This window comes from Lycorma delicatula, chromosome 3 (genome assembly GCF_047948215.1).
Source record: "Lycorma delicatula isolate Av1 chromosome 3, ASM4794821v1, whole genome shotgun sequence".
Lineage (NCBI taxonomy): Eukaryota > Metazoa > Arthropoda > Insecta > Hemiptera > Fulgoridae > Lycorma > Lycorma delicatula.
Window position 1 is genome coordinate 144,000,848 of NC_134457.1, and position 14,831 is coordinate 144,015,678.

Sequence of the window (14,831 nt, forward strand, 5' to 3'; positions counted from 1 at the left end):
ATTTTAAAACTGTTTTAATTTTCTAACTGTAGTGAAAGACAAAACAACATAGGCTTGTAGCTCATAAAATAGACTTACGAGGTGTGCGAGAAAAGAAATGAGATTGGTAACACTGAGAGCGATCTGGCAATGCTGTGTCTACCGGTCTGTTCATCCCTTCTACATGCTCAATACGAATTTCAACTCCGTTCAGCCAACACATTATTTTTGACAGCACCATCAGTGAAGTTGTGTTTTTTTTGTGTGTTACGGAAATGGAGCATCGGAATTTAGAGCAACGTTGTGCAATCAAGTTTTGTGTTAAACTTGGGGAATCCGCAAGTGTGACCTTTGAAAAGTTGAAACAGGCCCATGGGGAACATTGCTTATCAAGAGCACACGTTTTCCGCTGGCTTCATTTTTGGAAGGCCGAGAACACGTTGAAGATCAACCTCGCTCAGGGAGACTTTCAACTTCAAAATCTGACGAAAACGTTGAGCGTTTTTGTGAGAACAGACCATCATTTAACAATACGAAAGATGAGTGAACAGTTAAATTTAAACACTTTAACCGTACATCAAATTTTGACAGACGATTTGGACATGCGAAAGGTTTGTATGAAATTGGTGCCAAAAAACCTCACAACGGAACAGAAGGACAATCGAAGAAACGTGTGCGTTGATCTTCTTGTGAGGATTGACAATGACAAAGAATTCTTCAATCGTGTGATCACAGGTGATGAATCCTGGATATTTGAGTACGATCCTGAAACAAAGCGGCAAATCGAAGAGTGACACACTGACTGAAAAATGTCATCTCTTCGACCAAAAAAATGTAGAATGAGCAAATCAAAGATTAAAACCATGCTGATTTGCTTTTTTGACAGTAAGGGTATAGTGCATAAAAAATTTATTCCTCCAGGACAAACTGCCAACCAAGTGTTTTACAAAGGTGTCCTTGAAAGGCTCAGGAAAAGAGTGATTCGCGTGAGACCAGACATGTAGATGCTTCATCATGACAATGCCCCGTGTCACACAGCCATTTCCATCAGCAAATTTTTGACCTCAAAGCGCATAACTACAGTTCCTCAACCCTCCCCCCCCTATTCACCTGATTTGAGTCCTTGTGACTTTTTCCTTTACCCGAAATTGTAACATGTTTTAAAAGGACGTCATTTTGGAACTCTGGAGAACATTCAAAAGACTGTGACCAAACAGTTAAAAGCCCTACCAGTTGAAGCCTTCCAGCGCTGCTACTAGGAGTGGGAACAACAACTCTGCTGGTGTATAGCTGCCCAAGGGAACTACTTTGACAGGGATAATATTGTTGTTTGAAAGAATAAAAACTTTGGTAAGTAAAAAAATCAGTTTCATTACTTTTCTCACACACCTCATACATGTACTTATATTTAAACTCATAAGAAAAATAGGAAATTTTTCTAAAAATATTAAAAAATTAATAACTCATTTCAAAAATATTTGGAAATTGTGCTCTCTGAAATTTTTTTTCAAAACTAATTATGCAGCTCCTTCATGAGTGGTATTACTGATGCCACTCTGTTAATGACACTCACTAATCCTAAATGATTTAGGAAACCACTTTAATCAGTTATCAAATAATATAATCTGCCTCTGTTTGTTTTTACCAATGACAGAACAGAGACAATATATGCATTTGGGGTAAGAGGTTGTGTGTATGTCTGTTAACATTTTCCTTCAGAGCAGGTTCTTATACATACAGGTAGGTAAGTTCTTATACAGGTTTTATGATTATAGGCCCACAGGAGGTGCTACAGTAGATGCGTTTCTATAAAAAAGTGGGCTAATTTTGATGCAGTATCGTTCTCGTTCCCTTCTCGTTCTTTGCTGTGTAGCCTCCAGAACCACCAGAAGGTGGTTCTTACTTACTTCAGAGGGTGAATGAAGATGATATGTATGAATGTAAATGAAGTGTAATCTTATACAATCTCAGATCGATCATTCCTGAGATCTGAGATTAATTGAAGCCCAACCACCAATTAATCACACATCTCAGGAATAGTCGACCTGAGGCTGTACAAGACTACATTTCATTAAAATGATACGTCCTGAAACAACTGCAGTTATCAAAGCCGATGTTAATGCTATATTTGACTCGGCATCAAGACACATTCCCAGAACATCCAGCAAACTAGAGAAGTAATCCATTCCATGGTGGAACAATGAAATAAGTGAAGCTATAAAAAAGCATATAACACTTTAAGAAACATTCAACATAAGAAAATCTAATTGCCTTTAAATCTTTTGATATGGGGCACATGAAAAAAGATTTATAACAGATTTTAAAAAACAATCCTGTCAGCAATACATGTCATTCATTAACAGAAACACTACTACATCAGACATTTGGAAGAAAATGAAGGCTATTTGTGGGCATACAATCTTTACTCCCATAACTTGCCTTCAATATGAAGATGAAGTTAGAGGTACTCCAAATGAAATTGCAGAGTTACTAGCCAATCATTTTTAAGAAGCCAGCAAAATGACTAACTATGATGAATGTTTTACCAGGCAAAAAACAGAACCGAGGGTCTGCCAAATTTCAGAACTACATTGAATTATTCATATAATGTACCATTCAAGATACTTATGAAAACATTAGAGAAAACTGGCAACACAGCTTCTGGTCCAAATGAAATTAGGTCATGATCAGTCAGCTGGGTACCACTGCAAAATGTTAGAACCATGTAGTCAGATATAGTTCTGAATTTTATGTGTCTGATTAATAACGATAAGTTATTTTGTGGAACTAATTAATTAAACAATAAATATGAGACAAAGAAATGACATGGTATTCATTGACTTATTAAATAATTTGCGTTTTGGCAAAGTTACAACTGGCCAATTGGAAATGCATTGAGAAGGAGAGGGTACCTTTAACAGATGAAAATGCTAAAAAGAACATTCTGAACTATTATATTTGTTGATAAATGTAATCGTAGTATGACTAATATGATATCAAAAGCAAATAGAATTCATATTATTAACGCTGCTGATGAATCACAAGAAGCTCCCACATATGGGAAAATCCCCCCACCCCCAGAAATGTTATTTCGGTAGTCAATAACTCTGGTAAATTTTGCATACTGTACAATTGCCAGAGGGTTCAAGAGATGAAGGGTGTTCAGAGGGTAAGATGTCGATTTATGATGGTTTAGTTAACTGCATTATGGGAATTCCACAGAAATTCAAATGGTCTGTCCTATGAAGGGAACTTACCAACTGGCCAGAACTATAAAGGGGTGAGTTACCAAAAGCTATGTTAATAAAAATCAATGGCAAAACAATAGGTACAAAAATGAAAGATGAAGGTGATTGTGTATATACTACACTAATTAGTACAATATTTCAAGTTACTAAAGGATATTGAGATGTGCATTATCATTAATTTTAAGTTGGGATATAACAGTGCACAAATTGCAAGTTACAACATTAAATAGAACTATAGTAGACTTGGGGAAATAAGTATTTGCAAAAGGAGAAATTTATGTCACTCTAACTCTAGTCAGAAGCTTAGGTGGTTTAGGTTTGAGTGATTTAAATTTACATAAATTACTGAATAGCCCATTCGATAAAAAAGCACTTGCTGAGATGGAAAGATAGAAAAACCTTGCACAGAATTGAGTACTTTGCTCAACGCGTCGATATGTTGTTACAGGGCGTCTACATAAGTGTTACGAGTTTTATAAAAAAATTTAGTTGTCCGATCTTGCGAGAGATCGTAAAAGACCATGTAATATGATGCACATACACAAAATTATAAATTTCTCACTATCCCTACCGATGCTATGTATTGTATATAATGTATATTGGGTCTGAAAGGTTTATGACTATATCTCGATTATTGATGATTTTATTAACGGTGCTATAAACTCACATTACCTGCCCTAAAGACCATATAACATCATCTAACGTGACACATGTAGGATATCAGGATTCCCACTATTCCTATCTACCCGCCGGACGGCGAAAAAATTTCATTATCATTTTTCAGACCGATGTTTTGTGTCTAAAAACTTTATTTAACATCATGGTACCACCTTGAAAAGCAGCTGCGTTCATCACAAGATTTATTTCAATCGGATTAATAGGGAAAAAATTATGCGCGAACAAACATAAAAAAATATATACGGGTCGAATATATCCTACTTTTTTGAAGTCTGTAAGAAATAAAACGCATAAACTATTTCTAGTGTAATATACAAATTGAAGAAATGAAATTGAAATTCGTAGTTTCAGTTAATAATGATTATAGTGTCGATAATGTAACAACAGATTTAATAACAAACAATAGAAACAACGTTTCTGGATACATCCGTATAAATAAATAAAAATTATACGAAGTTCCAACACTAGTAAACCTCACATAATGACAAAAGATACAAACTTTTTTTATTAGATTGGTTCTTTAGAAAAATTTTGCACCTCATTTACAATAGATGAATAAAAATTATTAATACATAGCAGTGTTTTATTATTAATGCGGTTTGTATTTTCATGTTGGCTTAACTGTAACGCCGAAATAGTGAGATTTAGTGGTGGGATAAACGATTCTTTTTAAGGAATCGATTGTTTCGATTCGATTCTCAGAAAGGATTCGAAAAAGAAAATAGTTTGACCGATTCAATGATTCTTTTCCTTTCCACCACTACCAGAGCTGTAAACTCTAATGCGCATGCTCTCTTTCTCTTCTTCACTCATGTTTAGCGGTTCATCTCTCTTCATACTCCTGTTCGACTCAATTGATGTATACCTACTAAATGTCTTCGATTCTTCTCTTTTCATCTTTATTCGACTCATAAGTAAACAAACATCTGATTCTTTTCCGGTTGAATACGATTTTTAGTAGCCTATCACTTCTAATACGCATGCTCTATTTCCTTCCATCTACCCAACTATTCTCCTTATTTCATCTATTATTCAATTCCTTTACGAAAACAGCTTATATCAACAAACCTCATCGCTAAACAGAGAAGGGAAAATTTAAACTGTTACGCACACATTCTATATGACATAATTATTCTTTTTTCTTTTAATTTCATTCGGACGGGAAGCTATGTTGCACAATATTAATTACTGTCGTTCTTTTGCGCATACTGTCATGCTCAAGATATATTTTACAATTATTCTTAGTAGACGGATAAAAGACGACAGTCGATTTTGTTTTCGTGGTGAATAATCTTTGAGTGTTCTATTTAAGAGTTGTGTTTTTAGTTTGTTTATATTTTTTTTATTTGGGCCTACTCAATTTCGTAAGATTTTTTTACTTTACATAATCAGAAGACGATTTTTTTTCTAAATGTTTATCGGTATTATTTTTTTAAATCATTAGTTTTTACGTAAGTAGGTTATTTTGTAAGCACTTTTAAAAAAGAATATTTTGTTTTTAAATTTATAAAGATGAGCTGCAGAAAAAGAAGTCACATCTGGACTTGCTTTTCGGAAGCAAGCCCTGGAAAAGCTTTGTGTAATTTTTGCCGCAGTTCAGTATGCTATGCCGGTGGGACGACTAGTAACCCATCTCGTCATATTAAAATTAAACACCCGGGAGTTGATATTTCAAGACAAAAAAATCCTTGTCCTGATTATGTTTCAGAAATGCATTATAACTTAAATCCGACTACGTCTACTGCGACTGAACCAAATGAATCGCAGCAATTAGCCCTTAAATTAACAAACCTTATTGAATCGCCTAATCCTTCTTCTGTGCTTCCAATAACATCTTTGTCCTAAAAAAAAACACAACAGTTGTCCCTTACTTCCTTTGTTACAAAACCTGTCCCTCAAAGTAAAAGCCGAGCGTTAGATATTCAATTAATTAGGTTAATAACTAAAGAATATCAACGTATTTCACTCGTTGAGGATGAAGAATTCAAGAAGTTTGTTCATATGTTAAACACTATTCGTTTCCAAGTCGGAAAACAATTACAACTAGTTTAATTCCACAATTATATGTGACAATTTCTTGTGAGATTCGTAAGTCATTATATAATATAGAAGCATGCGCAATAACCACTGACAGTTGGACATCAGTTTCAAATAATAATTATATGGCCGTAACTGTCCATTTCATTGACCATGATTGCAATTTAAAAACCCAATTACTTACTTGTATGGAAATCTGCAGTCAACATACGGCTGAAAACATTGCCATTGAATTACAAGGTAAATTCAATGAATGGGATATTACTGACAAAATAGGAGCGGTTGTTAGTGACAATGCAGCAAATTTAAAAGCTGCTATTCGCAATTGTCAGCTACGCCATATTCCTTGCTCAGCCCATACAATTAATTTAATTGTCCAAGCAGCAGTGTCTGAAGTAAAAACAATTGTAATAAAATCGAAGGCAATTGTCGAATTTTTTAAACGAAGTTCTCATGCTGCCTCCAAACTACAAAACGTGCAACGACAAATGAATTTTAAAGAATTAAAATTAAAACAGGAAGTGCCTACCCGATGGAACTCACTCCTGCACATGTTTAATAGATTATTAGAAACAAAAGAACCACTAATTTCGACTATTGCTTTGGTGAATCCTATTCTAAATAATATTTCATTTGATGAGTGGACAGTTATAGCTGAAATGTGCAAATTATTGAAAATGTTTGAAGAGATAACTATTGAAATAAGTTCTCAAAAAACTGTCACTATTTCAAAAATCTGTTTATTGGCGCGAGCGATGACGAGACATGTACTTAACAATAAATCTTCTACTCAGAATTCTGAAATCGTTAAAGTATGTAACAAGATGTTAGACCAACTGCAACATAGATATAAGGATGTTGAAAATAGTAACATTTTGCTTGAAAGCATGCTATTAGATCCTCGCTTTAAAAAAAATGCTTTAAAGATGAAGCATCTTACCAAAATGCTTACACAAAACTTTCACATAAAGTTCGAAGTATTCAGATCGAACAAGGCGATAGGTTTGAAACCGAACAAGAAAATAATTAAACCCTCCATTTCAACTGCATGGGAAGATTTTAATAAAAAAGTAACACCAATTTTACCTAATTCAAACCCAACAGTAGCAGGAATTTTAGAGCTAGATAAATATATAAATGAACCTCTCATCTCAAGAACACAAAATCCTCTCTCTTGGTGGAAAGAAAGGCGGTTAATTTATCCGCCTTAAAATAATGCAAACTAGACTTTGCATTCCTGCAACCTCTGTTCCCTGTGAACGATTTTTTTTTTCAAAAGCGGGACAGTTAATAACAGAAAGGCGAAATAGACTTACATCAAAAAATTTCGAAAAAAATTATATTTCTACATGAAATATGTAAAATACTATAAAGTTTATTTGAAAGGTATTAACCTATTATTTATTTTGCTTAATTTTTATTTGTTTTCATTATTTTTTTGTGATAATAGAACCAACAATTTATAAAAACAAAATTTTTGTGTGTGTCTGTAAGTAACTTTTTGTGTGTAAGTAACTCTGCGCGTATTAAAAAAAACAAAGTAAATATAAAATAACATGATGAAAAAAACAAAGACGGAATCAATGGATCGCTCAAAAATAAGGTATGGTACAAGCTATATTATTTTTAATTATTCATTTTGTCATTTATAGCTTTAGAGAAATTAATTAAAGATAAATTTTCTAGTTATAAACTCTTTTACTTGGTCTAGTAGTGAACGCGTTTACGCAAATCAGCTGATTTCGAAGTCGAACATTCTAAGGTTCAAGTCCTAGTAAAGACAGATACTTTTATACGGATTTGAATACTAGATCGTGGATACCGGTGATCTTTGGTGGTTGGTTTCAATTAACCACACATTTCAGAACTAGTCGACCTGAGACTACATGACTAAACTTCATTTACACTCATACATATATCACCCTTATTCACCTTCTGAAGTAATTCCTGACGGTTCTTCCAAAGGTTAACAAGGAAAAAAAGATGAGTTGAAAAAAATATATATTTGGCTCTCATTCGCTGTAGTTAATGATAAACAAAAATTGTTTTATGGGGCTTAAGATAAAATTTAATTGTTTAAGATTAACTCGGTTAAATAGCACAGTTAATGAAAATATTTTATAATCGGAAGTAATAAATTTGCCGAATGTCAATAAACATTAGTGATGGTGATGTAATAAATTACGCGCCACGTGTGGAATACAATAAATAAATAAATAAAATAAACACAGGCTAGAATTTGGTATGGTAGGAGGATCCCTCACTACAAACTATGCATAAGAAAGATTGCTATGAATCGAATCGTAATTGAGAAAGATGTGGTTTCCCGTCGCCTATCCGTTTCATTGTTAAGAATTGTAAAAAGATCGGTTTCTCCTGCAAACCGATTCTCGATTCTTTCGTTCAGTAAAAAGAATCGAATCGAAGGAACGGCTCTTTCACGATTTTTCCCATGACTAGTGAGATTGCTATAGGTTATGATCTTCTAGTACAGAGCTAATTTAATGTGTGTGTAAAAAAAACATGTAATTGATTGGAAAATTTTCGTCTTTCTTTAATAAAACATGCTTTGGAAATTATCCTTCAGTTCATTTTCATTACAAACTTGTAATTGTTTAAGGTAAACCTATAATTTGTTGTTTTCATTTAATTCTTAGTGTACTGTGATGTACTTCAGTGAATATCTCCCTTTAATTGAATTACGTTGATCTCTAGTCCGTGTGTGAAATGCTAAATTTTCTAGATTGGTTTATTAGCAGAGTTTTTTGGAAGTAGTAACTTAATTCAATCCGGCCAGTATTTTCTTGTAATACTATTTATGAAATAAATATTCTATTTTGCCATTTTATGAAATATATGAAGTTAGAATGTATTTAAATTATATATACATTTAATATGTATTAAAGGTTATAAGTATTTTCAATTGCATGAAAATTTGCCCAACAAATGACCTGTACAAGTAAATTACGCTGACCCTTTAATTTTGCAGTTGCATTGTTATTAATTTGTAATGATAGTCACTGCAGTACAGAGATGAAGGTAGCAAATGGGATATTAGGGGAAACTAGAATAAAGGGGGCCTTTGACTCGTGAGTATCAGGACTTGGGACTTAAGTCATGGCCTAACATTGCTTGGAAACTACTTATTAAAATAATTTACTAGAAGTCAATGTGGAAATAAATAGAATTTAGGTAGTTGAGTAATTTACTTTTATTAACAATGATGAAAAATTTCATTATTGACTAATGATGGGAGTATCAATAAGAGCCGTTAACAATGCAAGTTTTAATTAATTTTTTTTAAATTTGTTTTATAATAAGAAAATTAAACATTTATCTTGTCAGGATTGTGTTAAAACATAAGAGGTATTTCTATGAGTGTTGGGTGTTCATGCTATTTGTCTTTTGTGATAAAACTTTATCAAATTCAACCCTACATAAAGGGCGTAGTATAAATCATAGGGGTATAAATCATATAGTATAAATCATAAATAAAAGGGGTATAAATCATAGTCTTACCAGTTGGACTAGTCTGAGAACAGAATTTAGTAGTTAGAATGTGTTTTAAGTAACTGTATTTAGATTCAAAAATGCAGTATTTTGTTATTGTTTTGGTTAATAGTTGTTTTCAATTTTTATCAGTATCGATAGAAATACACTTTTAAATTTACGTACTGTAAAATACTGTTCATATTATTTTTTTTTATGTCAATATCAACATTTCCTAATACTGAGATGATTTTTTTTTTTATAAATACTTTTTGAGTGCTTTTCATTTTCATTTTTATTTCACTAATTAGCATTGCCACTTCTTAATATTTGTTTATTATTGTGCATAATGTCCGTTTTATCTGTTTTATGAGTTATTACAATTTTATTTTCAGGTTGAATAATCAGATAAACATTAAATTTTGTAAAGGTAACAAATTTATTGATTTTAAAAAAGGTCTTATTCGGTACTGGAAACAACATACACTTAAAGATAAAGGACCAACGTTTAAAAAATATGTTGGTATTACTGCAGTTTCATTAATTGGTGGTCTGGGTGGAGCAAAACTTGTTACTGGATTGGTAGTAGCTGACTGTGCTAAAGGTGACCGCAAAATAGTTATTAGTAAAAAGGTAGCAGATGATGAAGCAAAATTTGACTGGTATAAATTTTATCAATTCTTATTGCCAGATGTCTGGTGTCTCCTAAGTGCTGTTGCAGTAAGTTATTTTATTATTTCTGTTATTTTAGAAAAAAAGATTTAAATAATGCAGCACTTAATCCAATTATGGCCCTTCATCATGTGCTGCTACATCATATGGGAAATTATTATTTTGACCGTGTAAATAGAAATATGACTTTTTTATGTAAAAAAAACTTTTTATTGATTCTATTATAAGTATCACTTCTTTAACAGCAGATTTTTAAAGTCAAAAGTTCCGAGGTTCAAATTCTAGTAAAAACTTTTATATGGATTTGAATACTTTTTTCTCTTTAGCTTTTGGAATCGCCATAAGGTATTACTTCAGAGGATGATATGTATGAATGTAAATGAATTATTGACTTGTACAGTCTCAGGTCGACCATTCCTGAGATGTATGGTTAATTAAAACCCAACCACCAAAGAACACTGGTAACCACGATCTAGTATTCACATCCGTATAAAAGTAATTGCCTTTACGAGGATTTGAACCTTAGAACTCTGGATTTGAGTATTAGGCAGTTGTACCATTGTACCAATGTACTTTGGTGGTCCTTATCTAATTGGACCATGATGGTGGGGAGGGGTTGCTCACTGTTCACTGGTTGAACAGATTGCAATTTACATATTAGGAATAAATAAATGATTTTGTATAAAAAGAATTGTATAATTACTTTTTTTTGTTTAAAAATTCCTCATTACTGAAGTAACCTTTTTTCTGTTTTACATATAAAGTTATTAAATTATCACCTGAATATTTAATACAATCAATATTAGTTCAGATATTCACATTTTTTTCATTACATCTTTTTTGTTGTAATCATTTTTATCTACTTAATAATACATGGTTATGAAATATGTATTTTCTGGTATGTGTTTTAACAAAATGGTTGTAGGTGACATTAGATAAAACATTCTTTCTTTCTGAAAATTTCATAAACCTAAGAATAACAAAATTCCATGTCAATGGGATAAGTGGGGAGTGAAGTATTTTATATTTAAGCAAATAAAAACTACTTTTCATTATTATTATTAACATGAAAATTAATCCATTTTAATAACACTGATAGACAAAAAAAATTTTAATGTATCTCCAAGTGTGATACCATTTCTTGAATTGTCTTTTTTACTTACATTACAGATCTATAAATTCAATTTTTCTATCACCCTTAGTGTTAAATAAGTTTCATTTCAAAAAAAATTAAGGAAAAATTATATATTTAAAAAATTATAATTTTGCATGGCCATACCTGTGTTAAAATGATTTTGCTGATGCTTTTCTTTTATAAATAGCCTCAGGCATTTGCCAAATTAATGTCCAACAGTAATCGGCTAGCTTGTTAGTAGTATTCCATTTCTCTTTATAGGCGCTTTCCATCACGGAAATGTCTTGATAGAAATGTTCATCACTTGGTCTCCGAGATTGTCCGGGAAAACATCCAGATGTGAGTGGAGGAAATGTATTTTCAAAGACATAATACATCCCATAGCTCTGTATGAAGTAAGAAGTTGTTTAACAGTATCGTGGTAATTGTCTGATTTTTGTTTGCCGAGAAAATTTTTGCAAATGTCTTTAAATGAAACCCAAGCTGCCCTTTCTACATTATTTAACATTGAGTTAAATATATCATCTTTGACCAACTCGTATTTGAGGACCAAAAAATAAATATTCATTTTACATTCAGAAATTTATTCCTGATGTATAAAAATCCAGTACTATCCTTCTTCATTGCTTTTAAAAAAATTTTCATTAGACCTAGCTTGATATGGATAGGGGGTAAAAATATTTTTTGGATTATTCATGAATAATATTTTTCCCATTTGGAGTTAAGTTTTGTCATTTCTTCCACTCTTTGGTAACATAATGTTTATCCCTAGTTGGGCTGTCCCATTTGCAAAGAAAACACATGTATTTAGTATAGCCTAACTGCATTCGTAACAAAATAGCTATAACTTTCAAATCATTACATATGTTCCAGCTGAGGAAAATGATGTAAGACACGTAAGATGTCCAGACGAGGCTTACAACGAAGGTAAAAGCTGAGTTCAGAAATGTCTACCGAGGCATTTACATTGGTGTCATCCCAACAAGGCCAGGCTTATTACTATGAGATGTAAAAAGTCAGAGGACAAAAGAAAACTCCCGTTAAAGCCCATCATGGCTATGATGGCTAAGCCTTGCATTTACCTTTCAGCCATCCTTGTAAATGTACAGAACTATTAGCGCATACTATATGAGGAGCCCATGTCTTATCCTGATCACCAGTTTCATACTGAAAGTACAAATGATATGCTTTTTTAATTAAAGGGGTAATATTTTTTCTATTTGATTTTACGGTAAACTCACCACATACATAACAAAAGGCATCTAAATAGTTTACGCAATTTCGAGGCATTATGACGCTGCACTGTTAACAAACTTAATACAGCAATAACTGAACAAGATTAATCCATTCCTAAATCCAGGTTTATTACAAACAACAGCTGTGTTTTTAGCTACATGTTTTGACTTGCATAGCCACGATTAATATTGTCCATGAAGGCTCACTCTTCAGTATTAGATATGATATGCGACTATGATATGATTTAATACTTTGTCTAGTATTGTTTATTTTTAGCTTACAGATGATGTTAACAAAGTTAAACAGTAAAAAATGAGCCAACAAAATACAATATACGAGCTGAAAATGCTAACTATTCATTGACAAATGAAAAAAATCCTGTAATTAAAATTAAAAAAATTTTCAAAATGGTGGGTGATAGAAAGATTCTGAGTTCATATTCATTTTCAGCATCAAAAACAGATTAAAATCATGTATCGCATTTTAGAAAACAAAAATTATGTTTATCAGTGTAATTATATGTGAAAAGGAATTTGTTGCTTGTATTCAGAATAAAAATATTTATTGAATAAACTACAAAGGAAGATGCGAGTTTAGCTTGGAAAAATTATTTAATATTCGAGAAAGTAGGTGAAATGTATTGGATGGTAGGTGATTAAATGAGGTTAATAATAAAATTATGATAAATTAAGAACTAAATATGTTATACAACACTAATATTTTCTTATCACTGAATGTTAAATTTATATTTAAATGTTATAAATCTCTGTTATACTCAGAAATGTCTTACCACATAATCTCTTTATGTAAATTATATTTTCACAATAAACAAAATTTTACAAAGTTATGATTCATGTATTAATGCCTGGAAATATGCTTGTGGGAAATCTTTTCTGAATTTTAATGCAGTTTTATATCATGATGTTGCAGATAATAACATTATTAATGGCATATATCTTGAAGCAGTCAAGAAACCTGTATAATATGCAGTCAAATAGTATGTTTCATTTGTGTTATTAGTTATTTAGTATTTTTTTCAAATTTAGTGTTTTTAAATTTAATACAGCTTAAGAATATTGAGTTTGTGACTTACATGCTTTATGTAAAATTTACTTGTAGTTAATATATTAATACGTATGTGCAGTTCATATGAAGTTAAATTCATCAAAGATTGATAATGCTAATGTGTCTAGTGCTTTTGTATATTTTTTTTTGTATCTTTGAGTTACTGTATGTTTCAGTTATGCAATATATTGTTTAATGCAGTCACTGGAGTCTAATTTTACTTTTGAGGTGCTGTTTTATTATGTATACTGTGTTGGTACTTCTTTTTTATATATACATGTGTGATAAATATACACATGCTTACATATTCTTTTGGGTTTACAGCTTAATCTAAAATTGCTTCTGTAAGACAAATTAGATAATGTACCTTGCACATGAAAGTATCCCAGTAGTCATCAACAAAATTTAAAATAGCATCTTTAAAATATTACTTAATTATAAAATATAAACAGTAAATTCAAATTAAGAAAGATATACCAAAATACTACACAGGTACAATAAAATGTTATCACAATTTAAAAAAAAAACAATATAAATCACTGAAAATCGAAGAAGTTTATAACTTAGGTTAAAACTGTTCACAATTATTATAAAATGATAACAAATCTGTAATGTATAGATTGATTGTTGGTGTATAGGATAAGATAAGATACTCTTAGATCAGCTAGTCTCAGGAGCATTTCTGACATCATAATTATAAATTTTTTCTTAAAATAGAATAACCAGGCAGTAGCTAATTGAGGGAAATAGTGAGTCGGCATATATGAATATGCTGAAGTGTTGTACATAACACTAAGAAGTGTTATGTATCCTGAGTGCTTTGTTTTTGCATTAGAAAGCAAAACCTTTTTTCATGAATATGTAGGTAATGTTGTGTATGTGTTAATGTTATTTTTTTGTCATTTTCTGTGTTTTAATTTCACCTTGTCTCTTCTCTGGGCATTATTGTTGTATTTTCTGTCATTCAATCACTGATAAGCAGTGGATGAAGACGGTTCATTTGCTCATCCTAGTGCGTGCCTCTCCTGTTATGTTCTGTTAATACTTGTGTGTCTAACTACAAATATCCATACTGCTAAAAGTTTACTGTTATTTATTTTGCAATTGTCATTGATATCTTTGGCAGCTAAGTATCTCATATTTAAATGTAAAGTGGTATTTCTCAACGAAAATGAAGCTATTACGTGTAGTGAATGCAAGAATTTGTTCCATGCACCAGACTTGAAACTATGGAAGATTTCAAAAGGAAGAATGCCAAAACTAAATCTGTGAGAAAGTGTGATGGGTGTGTA

The 14,831-nt window shown here is 31.7% G+C and overlaps 1 protein-coding gene across 1 annotated transcript in view; it reads left to right on the forward strand.

Moving 5' to 3' along the window:
* Window positions 1–8,378: 8,378 nt before the first annotated feature.
* The window catches only part of LOC142322068 (mitochondrial potassium channel ATP-binding subunit), a 75,648-nt gene continuing 69,195 nt past the window's right edge, over window positions 8,379–14,831 (forward strand). The window contains exons 1-2 of the mRNA XM_075360717.1: window positions 8,379–8,562; window positions 9,827–10,151. Coding sequence (XP_075216832.1) covers window positions 8,507–8,562; window positions 9,827–10,151 — 381 coding nt within the window. The 5' untranslated portion in view covers window positions 8,379–8,506. The remainder of the gene's footprint in view (window positions 8,563–9,826; window positions 10,152–14,831) is intronic.